At 38.5% G+C, this 16,685-nt stretch overlaps 1 protein-coding gene across 1 annotated transcript in view; it reads left to right on the top strand.

Annotated features, from left to right (window-relative positions):
- Positions 1-16,685, top strand: part of DSCAM (DS cell adhesion molecule) — an 857,668-nt gene that overhangs the window by 150,980 nt on the left and 690,003 nt on the right. Inside the window, exon 2 of the mRNA XM_070795162.1 lies at positions 9,145-9,462. Coding sequence (XP_070651263.1) covers positions 9,145-9,462 — 318 coding nt within the window. The remainder of the gene's footprint in view (positions 1-9,144; positions 9,463-16,685) is intronic.

Here is a 16,685-nt window from a genome sequence, read left to right as displayed (position 1 = left end):
CACTTGTTTTCCTTGTATTTAAAATGGGTTTCTCTTGGATTAAATATAGTTACATCTTAAATTTTTCATCCAATCTGACAATTTCTGCCTTTTAATTGGAGGGTTTAGTCCATTTATATTTAATGTGAACAGCAATTTGGTTAGATTTAAATACACCACCTTGATAATTACTTCCTATTTATTTCATCTACTCTCTATTCTTTTTTTTTTTTTCTTGTTTCCTTTAGGATTAATGGAACTATTTTGATGATCAGTTTATCTACATTAATGGTTTAATATCCAAGTTTTGTTTTATTTTTCAAGTATTTGCTTTAGGGTTTACATGGCCTATTTTCAAATAATAATACAAAGCAATGTGCAGTAGAAGAAACTGAAGATGAAAAACAGTAGATTTTCATTTTCCTCCTCCCTCCTGCTTTTGTGCCAATACTGGCATTCATTTTATTTCTCTATATAAGTTGTAATCCCAAAACACATTATCATCAGTTTTGCTTTAAAGAGTACATTGTCTTTTGATCATTTTTTAAGTGAAGATTTTTTTTTAATATTTACCCATATGTTTATCATTTTTGTCAGTCTTCATTTTTTTGAGAAATCAAAAATGTCTGTTTGGTATTGTTTTACTTTTGTCTGAAAGACTTCCTTTAACTTTCCTTGTACTGCTGACCTACTGTATGCTGTCCCTTAATATTTGGATGTCTGAAAAACTCATTATTTTGTCTTCATTTATGATTTTTTTTATTGGGAATAGAATTTTAGATTGTAAGGTATTTTCTGTTTTAAATACTACTTTTTTTCTCTATTTCCTCTGGCTTGTATTGTTTCTGATAAGTCTGACATATTCTTCCCTTTGTTTCTCCACGTTATATGTATTTTTAAAAATGCCTGCCTTTAATATTTTTCTCTTTATTAACAGCTTTCAGCAATATAATTTTTATGTGTTGTGGTATGATTTTATTTGTGTTTCTTCTGTTTGATATTCATTGAGCTTATGGGATATTTGGAGTTCTGACATTATTAAATTTTGAAATAATAATTATTAAATTTTTTGGTGATTTCCTCTTTCTGGAACTCCAATTATGCATATATTAGGTCACAGGATATTGTCCCATATCTCACTAATTTTATGTTTCTTGTTTTAAAAGTTTTTTTCTTTGTTTTCCATCTCATAGTTTCTATTAGTTTGCCTTCTGATTTGTTGACATTTTCTTCTGCGAGCTCTAATCTGCTGTTAACTACATTTGCTCGTATTTCATGTACTATATTTTTCATCTCAAGAAGCTTCCTTTTGACTATTTTTATACTGTCCATTTCTCTCATCAGTATGCTTTCCTTATTATCTTGAGGATGCTAGGGGAACAATCATTCTAGCCATTTCAGTGCCCATACACGCTGATACTGTCATCTGCCATCTCTGTGTCTGCTTCCAGTGAATAATGGGTCATATTCTCCTGCTTGTTTCCAGTTTTTATCAGATGTCAGATATTGTAAACATTGCATTTACACATTAGACGTTAAACGTTATAGATATTGTAAACATTACATCAAAACTGTTGGGTTTTGTTTCTTCTTTAACCAGCACTGAAATTTGTTCATTGTGCAGTTAAGTTCCTTGGGTTCAACTTAATTCCTTCTGGAATCCATCCCTTTTAAACTTTTTTTGTGATTAATTGGCTCCTAGTAGTGACGAAATATACTTTTGAGTCCTCTGATACCCCATATACGAGTTCTCTCCTCTCTGGCTGGAACATGAGCTAACCCCTCTTCTATGTAAGCTTCGGGGATCTTCCACCTGCTCCTTTCTGGTGTTTCTTATCCAGCATCAGTAGTTTCCTCACATACATGCAAATAACAGTCCACACCTAAGACTCATCAAAGAAAGTCGTCTTCAGATATCTGGAATTCCCTTTCCATGCAACTTCCTTCTCTTTGCTTTCTTTTTAAAAATTCATTTTCTAATTAGAGTATAATTGCTTTACAATGTTGTATGGTTTCTGCTGTACAATAATGTGAATCAGCCATGTCACTGTTATTCAGTCTCTGAGTAATGTCCCACTCTTTGTGACCTCATGGACTGCAGCACACCAGGCTCCTCTGTCCTCCACTATCTCCTGGATTTGTCAAATTCTTGTCCATTGAGTCAGCAATGCTATCTAACCATCTCACCTTCTGCTGCCCCCTTCTCCTTTTACCTTCAATCTTTCCTAGCATCAGTGTCTCTTCCAATGAGTTGGCTCTTTGAATCAGGTGGCAAAGTATTGGAGCTTCAGCTTCAGCATCAGTCCTTCTAATGAATATTCAGAGTTGATTTCGTTTAGGATTGACTGGTTAGATCTCCTAGCATCAATTATTTGGCACTCAGGCTCCTTTATGGTCCAACTCTCACATCTGTACATGACTACTGGAAAAACCATAGCTTTTACTATATTGACCTTTTGGCAAAGTGGTGTGTCTGCTTTTTAATAAGCTGTCTATTAGATGAACTAGCCCCTCCCCATGTGAGATTCAGGGGTTTTCCACCTGCTCCTTTCTAGTGTTTCTTAACCAGCATCAGTAGTTTAATCACACACATGTAAGTATCAGTCCAAACCTAAGACTCATCAAAGGGAACTTTCTTCAGTTCTCTGCAATTCCCTCTCCATGCAACTTCCTTCTCTTTGCTTTTCCAAATCCAGTGTGTTTGGCCTCCTTAGGCCCAACTCAGAAATTCCACCAAGTTCTATTTAGGTTTCCTTCTTTTGGGAATGACTTGGGAACTTTCTCCAGGCTTTACCCTGGAGAAGGAAATGGCAACCCACTCCAGTATACTTGCCTGGAGAATTCCATGGACAGAGGAGCCTGGTGGATCCAGTCCATGGGGTCACACAGAGTCAGACATGACTGAGTGACTAACACTTTCATTTCCAGGCTTTAAGCTGACTGCTAGTGGGACATAGCTCATTTCTTTCCTTCTTTTAGAACTTACTGTTTTGTATTGCCTGAATGTTTACTTACAAGAGGGCAAATCTAGTTCCTGTTTTGTTTTGTTTGTTCATGGACAGAGACAGAATTTTATATTTTTAACTTCTATGTCACTGTGAAGTTTTATCCAGATCTTATTCATGAGGACAGTGACATTGTATCTTCAGTGCTGGGGAATAGATAGAATGATTGAAATACATTAGAGTTAAATGAAGAATTGCTCTAACATATGAACGTATTTTATAACGTAACTTGGAATTATTTCATAGACCTTTGGAATGCTTTCCCAGTCACTATGAGACCATCTATTTATCTGCTTTCAGGTTGTCTGATCAAGATGACACTAAATTTCAAAGCACTTGTGCTAATGTGAAAACAGTCTAGAGTCCAGGAATCAGCTAAGGGTTATTCTTTCTATGTAATATTTACTGAAGGCTTAGGTAGCTTCCTTTTCATTTTGGAAGACCTTTATCAAAGCAGTTCATTTTACTAAGCACACCCAATCACATCTTCCTGTGAAAACAATAGAAGCATTTTGGTCCTAAATGGCATTTCTATTCAAAATAAATATACCCAGTTTGCTAATGTAATGGTCTGTTTTGGTTTTCATGTTCCGATCTCTGTGAAGCAGTTGACACTGTTGAAAACTGCTGGTTGACTTTTCAGAATGTTGTCTTTTTTGTCTAGGGCATCATTCTCACTAGGATTTGGGCTACTAAGCTCATAATTTATTCTTTATCTTCATGATGGTTCTTTCTTTCCCCATTTGTTTAAAATATTGTTTTACTTGAAGTATAGAATACATACAGAGAAGTGTGCATATTCACAGAGTACAGCTTAATGAAATTTTCATGAGCTAAATTCATCAGTGTACCCAGCACCCAGGTCGAGAAAATGAAGATAGCCAGCAGTCTGGATAGACCCTCATCTCATTTCTATTCTCCATGTCCACCCCACCTCATGAATCATCATTATCTTGAGTCTTAACATCATGGATTATTATTTTTTTTCTATTTTATGCTTGATATGAATGGAATAATGAGTTATGCACTCTCGTTTCTGCTTTCCTTCAACATTATGGTTGTGAGATTAATAACCATTTTGTTTGTAATGGTTCATTCTTATTTTTATTTAGTTATTTGATGTCCAAATGTATAACAATACATTCATCCAGTTTTTATTATTGATTAGGTTTCCCAGATTGTGCTAGTGGTAAAGAATCTGCCTGCCAATGCAGGAGATGCAAGAGATGGTGGGTTCAGTCCCTGGGTCAGAAGAAACCTGGAGTAAGAAGTGGCAGCCCACTCCGGTATTCTTGCCTGGGAAATTCCAGGGACAGAGAAGCCTGGTGGACTACAGTCCTTGGGGCCACAAAGCGTTAGACATGACTGAGTGACTGAGCACATTATCATTGATCGTATCTGAGTGGTTTCCAGTTTGGGACTCACAAATAGTACTGCTATGAATGTGATGTTTATTTTTTGAGTGTATGGGTGGGTTTCTGTTGGATAATACCTATGAACTGAATTGCTGCGTCATGGGGTGTGCGTAGGTTTAGCTATAGCAGTTACTGATGCATAGTTTCCACCATAATTCTATCAGTTTACATTTCCACCTGCAGTGTCTGTGTTTCGTGCTGCCTCACACCCTTGAGACACTCATTATAGTCTGTCTTTTCCGTTTCAGTCATTCAGTTATATGTGTAATGGTAAGCCCTATGCTTTTAATTTACATTTCCATGATGACTATTGCCATTGAGTATTTTTTCGTGTGTTTATTGGCTATTTATATATTGGCCTTTGTGAAGTGATCATCCAAGTCTTTTGCCTATTTTTTATTTAGATTATTTTTTTATTGTTGACTTGCAGGAGTTCATTATGTATTTTGGTGCAAGTCCATGGTCAGATATCCATTGCTTACTTTTTATATATTAACTATCCCTGAGAATCCATCTCTGGGTTTTGTCTCTTCTTCTTCTTCACCTTGGTGTATAGTGGTAGCTGGCATCTTCTCACTTCCCTCCTGCCTTTGATAACTCAGTGTCCTGCTGTGTCTATGCCGTCTGCCTAGAATCGTCTTTCTCTTCCCCTCTGGGAAGCTACCTTCCTCTTTCCCAGGTTGGGTTAGTTTCTCTATCATTTATGAGTCTGTAGCACATTGTTGATAATCCCTGGTGGTTCAGTGGCAAAGAACTTGCCTGCTAATGCAGGAAACTCAGGTTCAGGAAGGAGAACAAAATGGCATTGCCTGGAGAAGGAAATGGCAACTCGCTCCAGTATTGTTGCCTGGGAAATCCTGTGGACAGAGGAACCTGGTGGGCTATACAGTCTATGGGGTCACAAAAGAGTTGGACAAGACTTAGCATCTAAACAACAAGAAAAATAATTATCACTGATCGTGTTTAATGACCATGCAGCCCTCTAGCCCCGAAATTCCTGGAGAGCAGTGGCATGACTCCTGCAAATGTGTGTAACTGTGACCTTGCATGAGGCCTGGCAAGAGCAGGTGCTCAGCAAATACTGCTGCACGCATGAATGGTTGTGTTTTGCACCCTGTAAAGTTTCTTCCATGTTACTTCTTTCACTTTGCCATATTTGAATTTTAAAGAGCGCAATATTGACTTAATTTTCTTTTAAGTGTAACATTCTCCTTTGTGTTTGTCACTGGAGTCTTGATTATACCATCTGCTTTAACAGTATAAAATATGGGAAATCTGCAAATGAAAAAACAATTCTCCAAAGCTCCTTCCTTTACTACCCTTAGTGTTTACACCCCACGATTTTATACCTTGAATCTCACAACAAGATTCTGCCAAGTGTTTTGTTGAGTGCTAATAAAGTGCAATTATTTTCAAAGAACTCTCGCTCTCTCCCTCTCTCCCTCACACACACACACACACACTTCACATTGAGATTGCCTGTGCCCTTACTGGAGGGAGCAAACGTTACTGTATATAAAGTGCATACAGCACTCCATAAATAAAGTACTACTATTTAAGCAGATGGATGGGCCCTTGGACGAAAGAAATAAAAGCTGTTGGAATGTAGTTTGGGTTTTCTTTTGCCTGTGGCCATACGATGTGTATCTTAGAAAGCAAGTTTGTGTTACATTATTAAACCCAGTGGTGTGAAATAGAAACACTCAAGTGGAATATCTAAAAAATGTAAGGAGAAGTGACAGTAATCCCCCAGAGGTCACTTATCTCTTTAACTGCGAGGATTAAACATTTAATTTGCATTTTCTCAAAGTCATTTAAATAATTTCATAAGCTGCCTCTTGGAATGTGGCTTATAGTAGAAAATATACATTTAATTAAGAAATATTTCTTACATGCATTCACATTTTCGAAGACTGCTATTCTTCACAAGGCAACTTTTATGACAAAAATGAGTAAATTCAAATATGACTAAATTTTACTTGGTTTGAATCACCTACAGTTCAGTTGACAGAAGAGTAATGTGGGTAGGGAAAGAAAAGAATTGGGGTGGAATTAATTAGCCTCAAGAGTGACAGTTACCTCGTTCCTAACAATATGTTTGGGGTAATGTCAGTTTCCTAAAAAGCTCAAACTCACAGTGCTGCTATCAGCATTTTCATTTGAGTTGGAAGCTGCAATGTTTAGCTATTAACTGTGCTTCTGGTCTGAGCCAATTTCTTAGTTAGCAATAGCTTCCATATTCTGATGTACCGAGTATTGTTAAGACTTTAGGTATGGTTGGGAGAGAAAACCATCACATAGTTACTACTTGATGAACACCACTTCCTGTCTTCTCTTTGGGTAAATCCGTTACTTTTGCACAGTGTATTTTTCTCTGCCATCTCTTGATGAATGGTGTTCATGCTGCTGCCTGCTCAGAGATAGCCAGCACTGACCATGGCCAGATTCTGGTTACCGCTGGTGACAGTGACCAAGAGAAAGCAGGTGGGTCTCCAAGGAACACATGTGGAGGATGGCAAATCTCAGGAACAGAGCTTTCCCAAGATTTGCCTTTGAACAATAAGGGCAGCCGAGTAATGAAATAAAATCTTCATTGTGGAGACTGAATTCTGGTTCTGTAGTCTCCTACCCTGAGTCCTTGCTCCAGGGACAACCTCTCTGAGTCTCCACCTCATCTTCTGTGGAGCAGAGCCTGGTCTAACCTGGCAGGGCTATTGTACACAGGAGTAAATGAAATAACACCTCAGTCTCATAATATTGCCTGGCATGGCAGGCGCACTTAGCAAATATTATTCTCATCTCTGCCCAGTGAGGTTAATTCTCAGTATCTATGGCTTCTTTGGGCTTCCCTGGTAGCTCAGCTAACAAAGAATCTGCTTGCAATGCAGGAGACCCTGATTTGATTCCTGGGTCAGGAAGATCCCCTGGAGAAAGGATAGACTACCCACTCCAATATTCTTGGGCTTCCCTGGTGGCTCAAATGTTAAAGACTCTGCCTGCAATGTGGGAGACCTAGCTTCAGTCCCTGGATTGGGAAGATCCCCTGGAGAAGGGCATGGCAATCCACTTAAATATTCTTGCCTGGAGAATCCCTATGGACAGAGGAGCCTGGCAGGCTGTAGTCCCTGGGGTCACAAAGAGTCGGACATGACTGAGTGACTAAGCGTAGCGCAGGGCTCCTTTACTCTCTTGTGAACAGGTGACAGGGTATGAAATTGTTTTTAGAAAGCCACCCAGAAACATAAATGTCTGAGAAGAGGGTCTTCATTGCACTTGTACATCTTTTGTTTAATTTTTGGATTCTAGAAGTTGGACTTTTTTGCTTCATGGAAAGAACACTCCACAGTTGTCAATGAGTACAATGTAGTCTCTCAATAAGTTCCTGGAAACCTTTGAAGACATTTTATTTGTAGTAATTAAAACAGAAACAACTGAAGCAGCCCGAGTGAGGGAACTAGTTTAGAAAATCATCTTATATAAAATGTGCATACACCTATAACTTACAGTCTGCTCTCTCTGTCCACAGTTCCTCTGTATCCAAAGATCCAACCAACCAAGGATGGTATAACACTGTAATATTTCCTGTTGAAAACTGCCTGTGTATAAGAGACCCACCCAGTTCAAATCAGTGTTGTTCAGGGTCATCTGTACTTGTGAAGTCTGAAACATGACATTATGTGTATGAAATAATGTTAAGAGTATGAAGCAGAGTCTGTAACAACTGCCTGTTTCATATGTTCATATTATGACATAGTTTAACCCTGTAGGCTGTAGGTTGATGGAGCAGAAGAGTAAGTGAAACAGAATTTGCCATAGGCTGGTGGAATTGAATGACACTTTTATCAAAGTTCTCTTTATTATTGCAACATATTTTCAATAACAATGGAAAATCACATTGTTGATTGGATTGGATTTTCAGAAAACCAACTGGCCTTTCCAAAATGCTTTACATCCAGATCTTCAATTTTAATTTTAAAAATTTGGGACTAATTTCATTCAAAATTAGTTCTTAATGTACACTTTCAACCAGAGCAATTTGATTCTAGCAACCGGATCTAGTGATTCACTCACGTAGCCTCTCCTTATTAACCCCTCATGGCTTGTTTTGCTCTGTGCCCTAGGCAATAGTGTGAGCAAATTATGGCTTTGTTTCATGAGCTTTACGTTCTAGACAGGTCAACAAACAATAAGTGAATACAAAACCCAAAATAAATTCTGATAGTGGTCAGTACCATGGAGACACAATAGGGCTCTAGACACGGGGCTGAAAGGTCACCTGTTCAAAGTTTAAGTTCCAGGTTGACTTAATTTGTGTTGGGCTTCCCAGGTGGAAAAGTGGTAAAGAACCCACCTGCCAATGCAGGAGATGCAGGAGACACGGGTTGGATCCCTGGGTCTGGAGGACCCCCTGGAGTCTGAAATGGCAACCCAATCCAGTATTCTTGCCTGAAAAATTCCATGGCCAGAGGAAATTGGTGGGCTATAGTCCATGGGGTTGCAGAGTCGGACACCACTGAGCACATCCATAACTTAATTTGTGAACAAATTGTGAAATGAAGCTGCTGCCTCTCTGTCCGTGGTAGGTTGAGCAATTTTGAATGATTAAGTTTTAGTCGAGCCTTGTGACTGTTTCTCCAAATAACTTCTTGAGCTAGGTTGACATGGTGATGTGTTGATATTCTATGTTGAAAGATGAGTGCAGAAGGCGCACTTTTCTGACACACTCGTGTGTTGTCTCCTTGCAGTTTTCAGTGAGGACCTTCACTCCAGCCTCTACTTTGTCAATGCATCTCTGCAAGAGGTAGTGTTTGCGAGCACCACGGGGACCCTGGTGCCCTGCCCCGCAGCAGGGATCCCTCCTGTGTCTCTCAGATGGTACCTGGCGACGGGCGAGGAGATCTACGATGTCCCCGGAATCCGCCACGTCCACCCCAACGGCACTCTCCAGATTTTCCCCTTCCCTCCTTCAAGCTTTAGTACCTTAATCCATGATAATACTTACTATTGCACAGCTGAAAATCCTTCAGGGAAAATTAGAAGTCAGGATGTCCACATCAAGGCTGGTGAGTACAGCTCCTCCAACTTTATCCCTTCTGTGCTGCTGGGGGTCTGGGTGGGCAATGATAAGTACTAAGATGCCATCAGCTGGGAACCAGTGAAAATCCTGTCATTAGTTCATTATTTTGATGGATGCTTTGAGATGTCAGAGTGCCTTAAATGAAAACGCTGGAATTAATGGTTTTAGTTTTAATTAATTGCTAGAAAAATTAATGGTTCTTTCTCCCAACAAAACAAACACACAAATACTGTAAATATCACCTTTAGCTTCTTGTTTTTATGAGATAGTTTTCTTATCATTCAACATTTTGCTGTTTGAATAATGAGTATGTCAAAAGTGTTTGGGATTCTCAGGTAAAGAACCCACCTGCCAATGTAGGAAAATGCAGAAGGTGTGGTTTTGATCCCTGGGTTGGGACGATCCCCTGGAGAAGAACATGGCAACTCTAGTATTCTTGCCTGGAGAATTCCATGGACAGAGGAGCCCAGTGGGCTAGAGTCCATAGAGTCACAAAGAGTTGGACACAACTGAAGCAACTTAGCATGCAAAAGTGTTCAATGCATTTGTAAACACTGACAACTCTGTTTCTATAGATCACCAAACACTGTGAAAGTGGGGAAAATCCTTCTGTGGCATTAAGTTTGCTGTGCAGCTCTTGGGTCAATTTTAATGTAGCCACTCAACAAATAGTCCTTGAGCTCCTGTAGTGAATCAGGCTCTGTTCCAGGTACAGGGAGTAGATGCGGAAAAAAAGGCCTGGCGTGTGTCTGTGTGGACATAATCCTAATGAAGGAGTCAGACAATGGGCAAATAAATACATTTGAGTCAGAGTTTATAACAAAAGTTGGCCTGTGTTCCATGCACTATGAAATTTGCTGAGTATGTGTAAAAAACTGAGGAGAGAAAAAATACCATCCAAGAATCGATGAAAACATTTTCATCAGTTCAATGTGATACTGATGGCTGCTTTGAGATGTCAGAGCATCTTTTTCAGATTTTGGAGTGCCTATATTGCTGGAACTAAAACTCACATTAGTGATACTGAGTTGCAAAAGTCTAAATGATTACCCAGCCTTGTATTTTGACCAAACAATACAGTAACTGACACTTGAGTGTCTCCAAGTCATTGTTTCCAGTTCCCTTTTCTGTTCCTTCCCCTGCACTGTCTCAGAGGAAGAGGGTGGAGGTGGAGGAAAGGAAGACAAAGGGAGAGCAGAGGACAAGGAACTGAACTGGAATAAAGCCTAGCATCAATGTTTATTGTCAGTGAAACAGCATTAGTCTAATATTCTTATATTCCGTGTGAAATACAAAAGGGTCTTTTAACAATTTTGACTGCATCACATGTTGCTGGAATGTTGTCAGTAAATAAACCCTGAATTGATAATGTTCCTTTCAACATCATACTGTATTTTTTTTTAATTGCCATAGCTACCAGTCAAACCAAGAATACAGCCTGACATTCACAGACATCAGAAGTTGTACAGACAAGACATATTGTGTCATTCTATAGGTATAATCAAGCCTGAAAAAACATACACACAGCTAGACTCCAGTTAGCAAGCAGTGTTTTTTTTTTTTTTTTTAAGCCTAGCCTTTCAAATACTATGGCAGACTGGCAGAGCATAATGACGAATAGACGAGAATGTGACTTTGATGATTGTCTTATACACCAGGTAGCTGGGAGAACTTTGTAATAATTTCTGCAGCAAGTGTGAAGGTGAGATTTGAAGACATCATAACATGAGCAAAATATGAAATGTTTCTGAATTTCTGCATATGATCTCTTTGATGTGAGCAATCAGACATTAGACTGTGACTCATCCTGCTAGCTACTCATTTCCCAGCTGTATTTTGATCTCCATGACACGCTCGTGAATTCCAAGATGTGCACAAAAATGCACTTAAGAAGGGAAGAAAAAATTGGCTTTAATCAAAGATATGAAAAGTTGATATCCCAAATAATTAAAATGAAGCAAATGAAATTTGTGTAGAAACTTCTAAACCTGACAAACAGGGAGACACAGTGAATGCCTTTTACCTGGCAGGCTAACAAGTTTAATGATGTGTCCTAAAAACATATTTATAAACTACAGAGTACCACTTAGAGTAAAATCTGGAACTTCAAACCAAACAACTATACTTGTCTGTGCTAATCTATTTCTGTCTTGGGTTTCCTGTCAGATAAAAGAATTAAATGCTTACTTCTGTTTTAACTGCTATTTTCTAAATTTGTCATAGAACTGATTGTTTTTGCACTACCACGTAGGTTTACAGGGATGGAAATGCCATCATCTTATCCGGCATCTAAGCTATGTTCCCACTTCCAGGGAGTTACATGATGGCTGTTTGTGTGCTGGTATTCTTGACATCTAAAGCCACGGAAGCACATGATGTCTGGGTCAGTTTGAACTTACAAGATGGGTGTTTTGTTGTCCAAATGAGATTTCCTTTCTCGCTTATTACGAGCAATTTATGGTACAGAAGGTGATACAGTGGTAAAGGATACACCTGCTAATTCAGGAGATGCAGGAGACATGGGTTTGATCCCTGAGTCAGCAATATCCCCTGGAGGAGGAATTGGAAACCCACTAAAATGTTCTTGCCTGGGAAATCCCAAGGACAGAAGAGTCTGGCAGGCTATAGTCCATGGGGTTGCAAAGAGGTGGACATGAGTGAATGACTGAGCATGGATGTGCAATGGTTATAATAGTCTTTTAGATTGTTGACTGGGTGTTGGACAATCTGGTGTCACCATTTTTATGTAGATGCTGTTCAGAAGGGCAGGGGAGGGATGTGTATGTTCCACAGAGATGACTGTGTAGCAGATCTGAGCAGGTTGAGCTCTGACTCAGGGGGACCTGCCTGCGGATCAGTTCAGTTTAGTTCAGATGCTCAGTCATGTCTGACTCTTTGGGACCCTGTGGACTGCAGCACGCCAGGCTTCCCTGTCCATTACCAACTCATGAACTTGCTCAAACTCATGTCCATCGAGTCAGCGATGCCATCCAACCATCTCATCCTCTGTCGTCCCCTTCTCCTCCTGCCTTCAATCTTTCCCAGCATCAGGGTCTCTTTTAATGAGTCAGTTCTTCACATCAGGTGGCCAAAGTATTAGAGTTTCAGCTTCAGCATCAGTCCTTCCAATGAATATTCAGGACTGATTTCCTGTGTATCAGGTCATCCTAAATGTCTGAGTGTCCCTCTAGATTGACACTGGGATTTTTTTTGAATAATCTATTAGGTAAATGGTCTCATAATCTCTCCTTTATATGTCTAAGGAATTCTTATTCTTAACAGTTTTCAGTGACTTTGACTTAGGTTTGACTGTCAACAAAACAGGGAAGTTTCATCCATCATGTCTTCTTAATTAGCTCTCCTAGTTCTCCTTCACATAGAATACTTTCTTGTCCCTTTTGTCCTAGGGATGAAATGCAGATGGGTTATGTGAAGCACTGCTTCTCTGCCCATGCTGTATTTCTACTTAGCAAATAGTAATCAGCTATATGACCTTGGGCAAGTCAAAAAATTTCTAGTGACTATTTTCTCCTTAGTAGACTGTGGTTAATAACATTTGACTGGGGCTTCTGCTTATAGCTGAAATGGAGTAGCAGAGACCAAATTTACCCTTTTATCTGAAACAACGATAGCACACAGACAAAAATCAAATCATGAAACATATCAGTCTAATTAAAAGAAAATATCAAAAGAAAGCTGGAGTAACTATGTTAATATCAAAGCATATTTCAGAGCAAAGAATATTACCAAGGCTAAAGAAGGCCATTATGTAAAAAAGGTCAGCTAATTGAGTATGACTATTATAAATTTTATTTACCCAGGAGATAACTTCAAAATACATGAAGTAAAAATTGTTAGAGCTGCCAGAAGAAATAGGCAAATCAATATTTATAGTTGGAGATTTTAATATCCCTCTGTTAATAACTGGCAGAATAAGACAGAAAATGAGCAAGAATAAAGAATACTTATATGACACTGCTAATCAGCTTGACCAAATTGACATTTAAATATAGAACATTCCATCTAAGGATAGCACAACACACATTCTCTTTAAGAACACACAGATATTTACTAAAATCATATTATGAATGAAACAAATTTCAGATGAATTTCTAAAAATATTAGTCATATAAAGTATGTTCTTTGACTACAATGGAAGTAAATTAGAATCACTAACACTAGGATCTCTGGGAAGTCTCCAAATATTTGGATAATAAAATAACACACTTCTAAATGGTGTCAAAGGAAAAAGCAAATGGTAAATGAAAAAGTATTTTGAACTGAATAAAAATGAAAGTACAGTATCTAATGATGTGAGGAATGCCACTAAAGCAATGTTTAGGGGGAGAAATAAGTTTTAAAAACTTACATTAGAAATGAAAATTGATCTCAAGTAGCAATCACTAAAAAAAAATGATCTTAACTTCAGAAAAATGAATACATTAAAACCAATATAAGCAAAAAGAAAATAATAAAGAAGAGTGGAAAATAATGTATTATAAAATGGAGGAAATCTATGAAGCAAAATGTTGTTTCTTTGAGAACGTTCAATAAAATCAGTACATTGATAAGCTGACTAGACTGAAGAGCAAATGAGAGCAAAGACAAATTATCAGGAATGAGAGAAATTGCTTATATATATATATATATACACATATATATATATGTTTATACATATATATATAAACATCCGTCTAGTCAAGGCTATAATTTTTCCAGTGGTCATGTATGGATGTGAGAGTTGGACTGTGAAGAAGGCTGAGTGCCAAAGAATTGATGCTTTTGAACTGTGGTGTTGGAGAAGACTTTTGAGAGTCCCTTGGACTGCAAGGAGATCCAACCAGTCCATCCTAAAGGAGGTCCGTCCTGGGTGTTCATTGGAAGGACTGATGCTCAAGCTGAAACTCCAATACTTTGGCCATTTCATGCAAAGAGTTGACTCACTGGAAAAGACCCTGATGCTGGGAGGGGTTGGGTCAGGAGGAGAAGGGGGCGACAGAGGATGAGATGCCTGGATGGCATCACCGACTCAATGCACATGAGTTTGAATGAACTCCGGGAGTTGGTGATGGACAGGGAGGCCTGGCGTGCTGCAATTCATGGGGTTGCAAAGAGTTGGACACGACTGAGCTACTGAACTGAACTGAATCAGTATTCTCTAATAATTATCATTCTATACATTTAAATTATAATAAGCAAATATTAAGATATGGGAGTGTCAATAAATCAAACAACTTCAATAAAAAGAGAAACAATTTGAAAGAAACAAAATGCCAAAACTCATTCAAGAAGAAATAAACTGAAGAGTCCTATCCCTATTTGAATTCAATATAGAAAGATACCCTGCAATGAAAATGGATTAACTCTTTATTCCACCAAATACTTGAGGAAGAAATAATGAAAATTCTAAGCAAATGCTTCCAGAAATTTGAAGAGGAAAGAATACTTCCCAAATTATTTTTTGAGATCACCATTACCCTGACACTAAAACAAGGCAAAGATATTATAAGAGAAACAAAGGTAAATATTTGTCATGAATATGTGTGTAAAAATGCTAAACAAAATTTCAGCAAATTGAATTCAACCACATTTAAAAAGGGCTCATCTCCAGAATGCTAGGTTGTTTCCACATTTGAATATTAACCAAGGCAATTCACCATACTGACATATTAAAAATAAAGCTATGTGAACATTTCAATAGGTACAGAAAATCATTGACAAAATACAGCATCCTCTTATGATAAAAACCCCCAGAAATCTAGCAGTAGAAGGAAATTCGATTTTAAAAAGGTAAAAAATTCGTGCCACAGCCAATATCATACTTAGTGGTGAATGATAACATGCTTTCCTTCAAGGATGAGGATGTGCGCTTTCACCAATTTTATTATACTGAAGTTTGCAGCCAGTGCAAGAAGGCAGGAAAAATAGGTTAAAGGCAACCCAGTTGTAAAGAAAAAAGTTCATCTGTTTTTATTTATAGATGCTAACAATCAATTAAAAAAATTAGATGACCTTTACCAATAAGGCTCAGTTCAGTTCAGTTCACTCAGTCGTGCCCAACTCTTTGTGACCCTGTGGACTGCAGCACGCCAAGCTGCTCTGTCCATCACCAACTCCTGGAGCTTGCTCAAGCTCATGTCCATCAAGTTGGTGATGCCACCCAACCATCTCATCCCCTGTCATCCCCTTCTTCTCTTGTCTTCAATCTGTCAAGCATCAGGGTCTTTTCTAATGAGTCAGTTCTTTGCATCTAATGGCCAAAGCATTGGAGCTTCAGCTTTAGCATCAGTCCTTCCAGTGAATATTCAGGGTTGATTTCCTTTAGGACTGACAGGTTTGATCTCCTTGCAGTCCAAGGGACTCTCAAGAGTCTTCTCCAACACCAGAGTTCAAAAGCATCAATTCTTCGGTGCTCAGCCTTCTTTATGGTCCAATTCTCACATCCATACATGACTAACAGAAAAACCGTAGCTTTGACTAGATGGACCTTTGTTGACAAAGTAATGTCTCTGCTTTTTAATATGCTATCTAGGTTGGTCATAGATTTTCTTCCAAGGAACAAGAATCTTTTAATTTCATGACTGCAGTCACCATTTGCAATGATTTTGGAGCCCAATAAAATATTCTCTCACTGTTTCCATTATTTCCCATGAAGTGATGGGACCAGATGCCATAATCTTTGTTTCTGAATGTTGAGTTTTAAGCCAGCTTTTTCACCCTCTTCTTTCACTTTCATCAAGAGGCTCTCTAGTTCCTTTTTGCTCTCTGCCATAAGGGTGGTGTCATCTGCATATCTGAGGTTATTGATATTTCTCACGACAATCTTGATTCCAGCTTGAACTTTATCCAGCCCAGCATTTCACATGATGTACTCTGCATAGAAGTTAAATAATCAGGGTGACAATATACAGCCTTGATGTACTCCTTTCCCAATTTAGAAACAGTCCATTTTTCCATGTCCACTTTTCACTGTTGCTTCTTGACCTGCTTACAGATTTCTCAGGAGGCAGGTAAGGTGGTCTGGTATTCCTATCTCTTTAAGAATTTTCCAGCTTATTGTGATCCACACAGTCAAGGGCTTTAGCATAGTCAATGAAGCAGAAGTAGATATTTTTCTGGAACTCTCTTGCTTTTTTGATGATTAAACAGATGTTGGCAATTTGATCTCTGGTTCCTCTGCCTTTTCTACATCCAGCATGAACATCTGAA

This window comes from Bos indicus, chromosome 1, assembly GCF_029378745.1.
Source record: "Bos indicus isolate NIAB-ARS_2022 breed Sahiwal x Tharparkar chromosome 1, NIAB-ARS_B.indTharparkar_mat_pri_1.0, whole genome shotgun sequence".
Lineage (NCBI taxonomy): Eukaryota > Metazoa > Chordata > Mammalia > Artiodactyla > Bovidae > Bos > Bos indicus.
The sequence above is the reverse complement of the archived record's forward strand: the minus strand, read 5'-3'. Positions and strand labels throughout refer to the sequence as shown.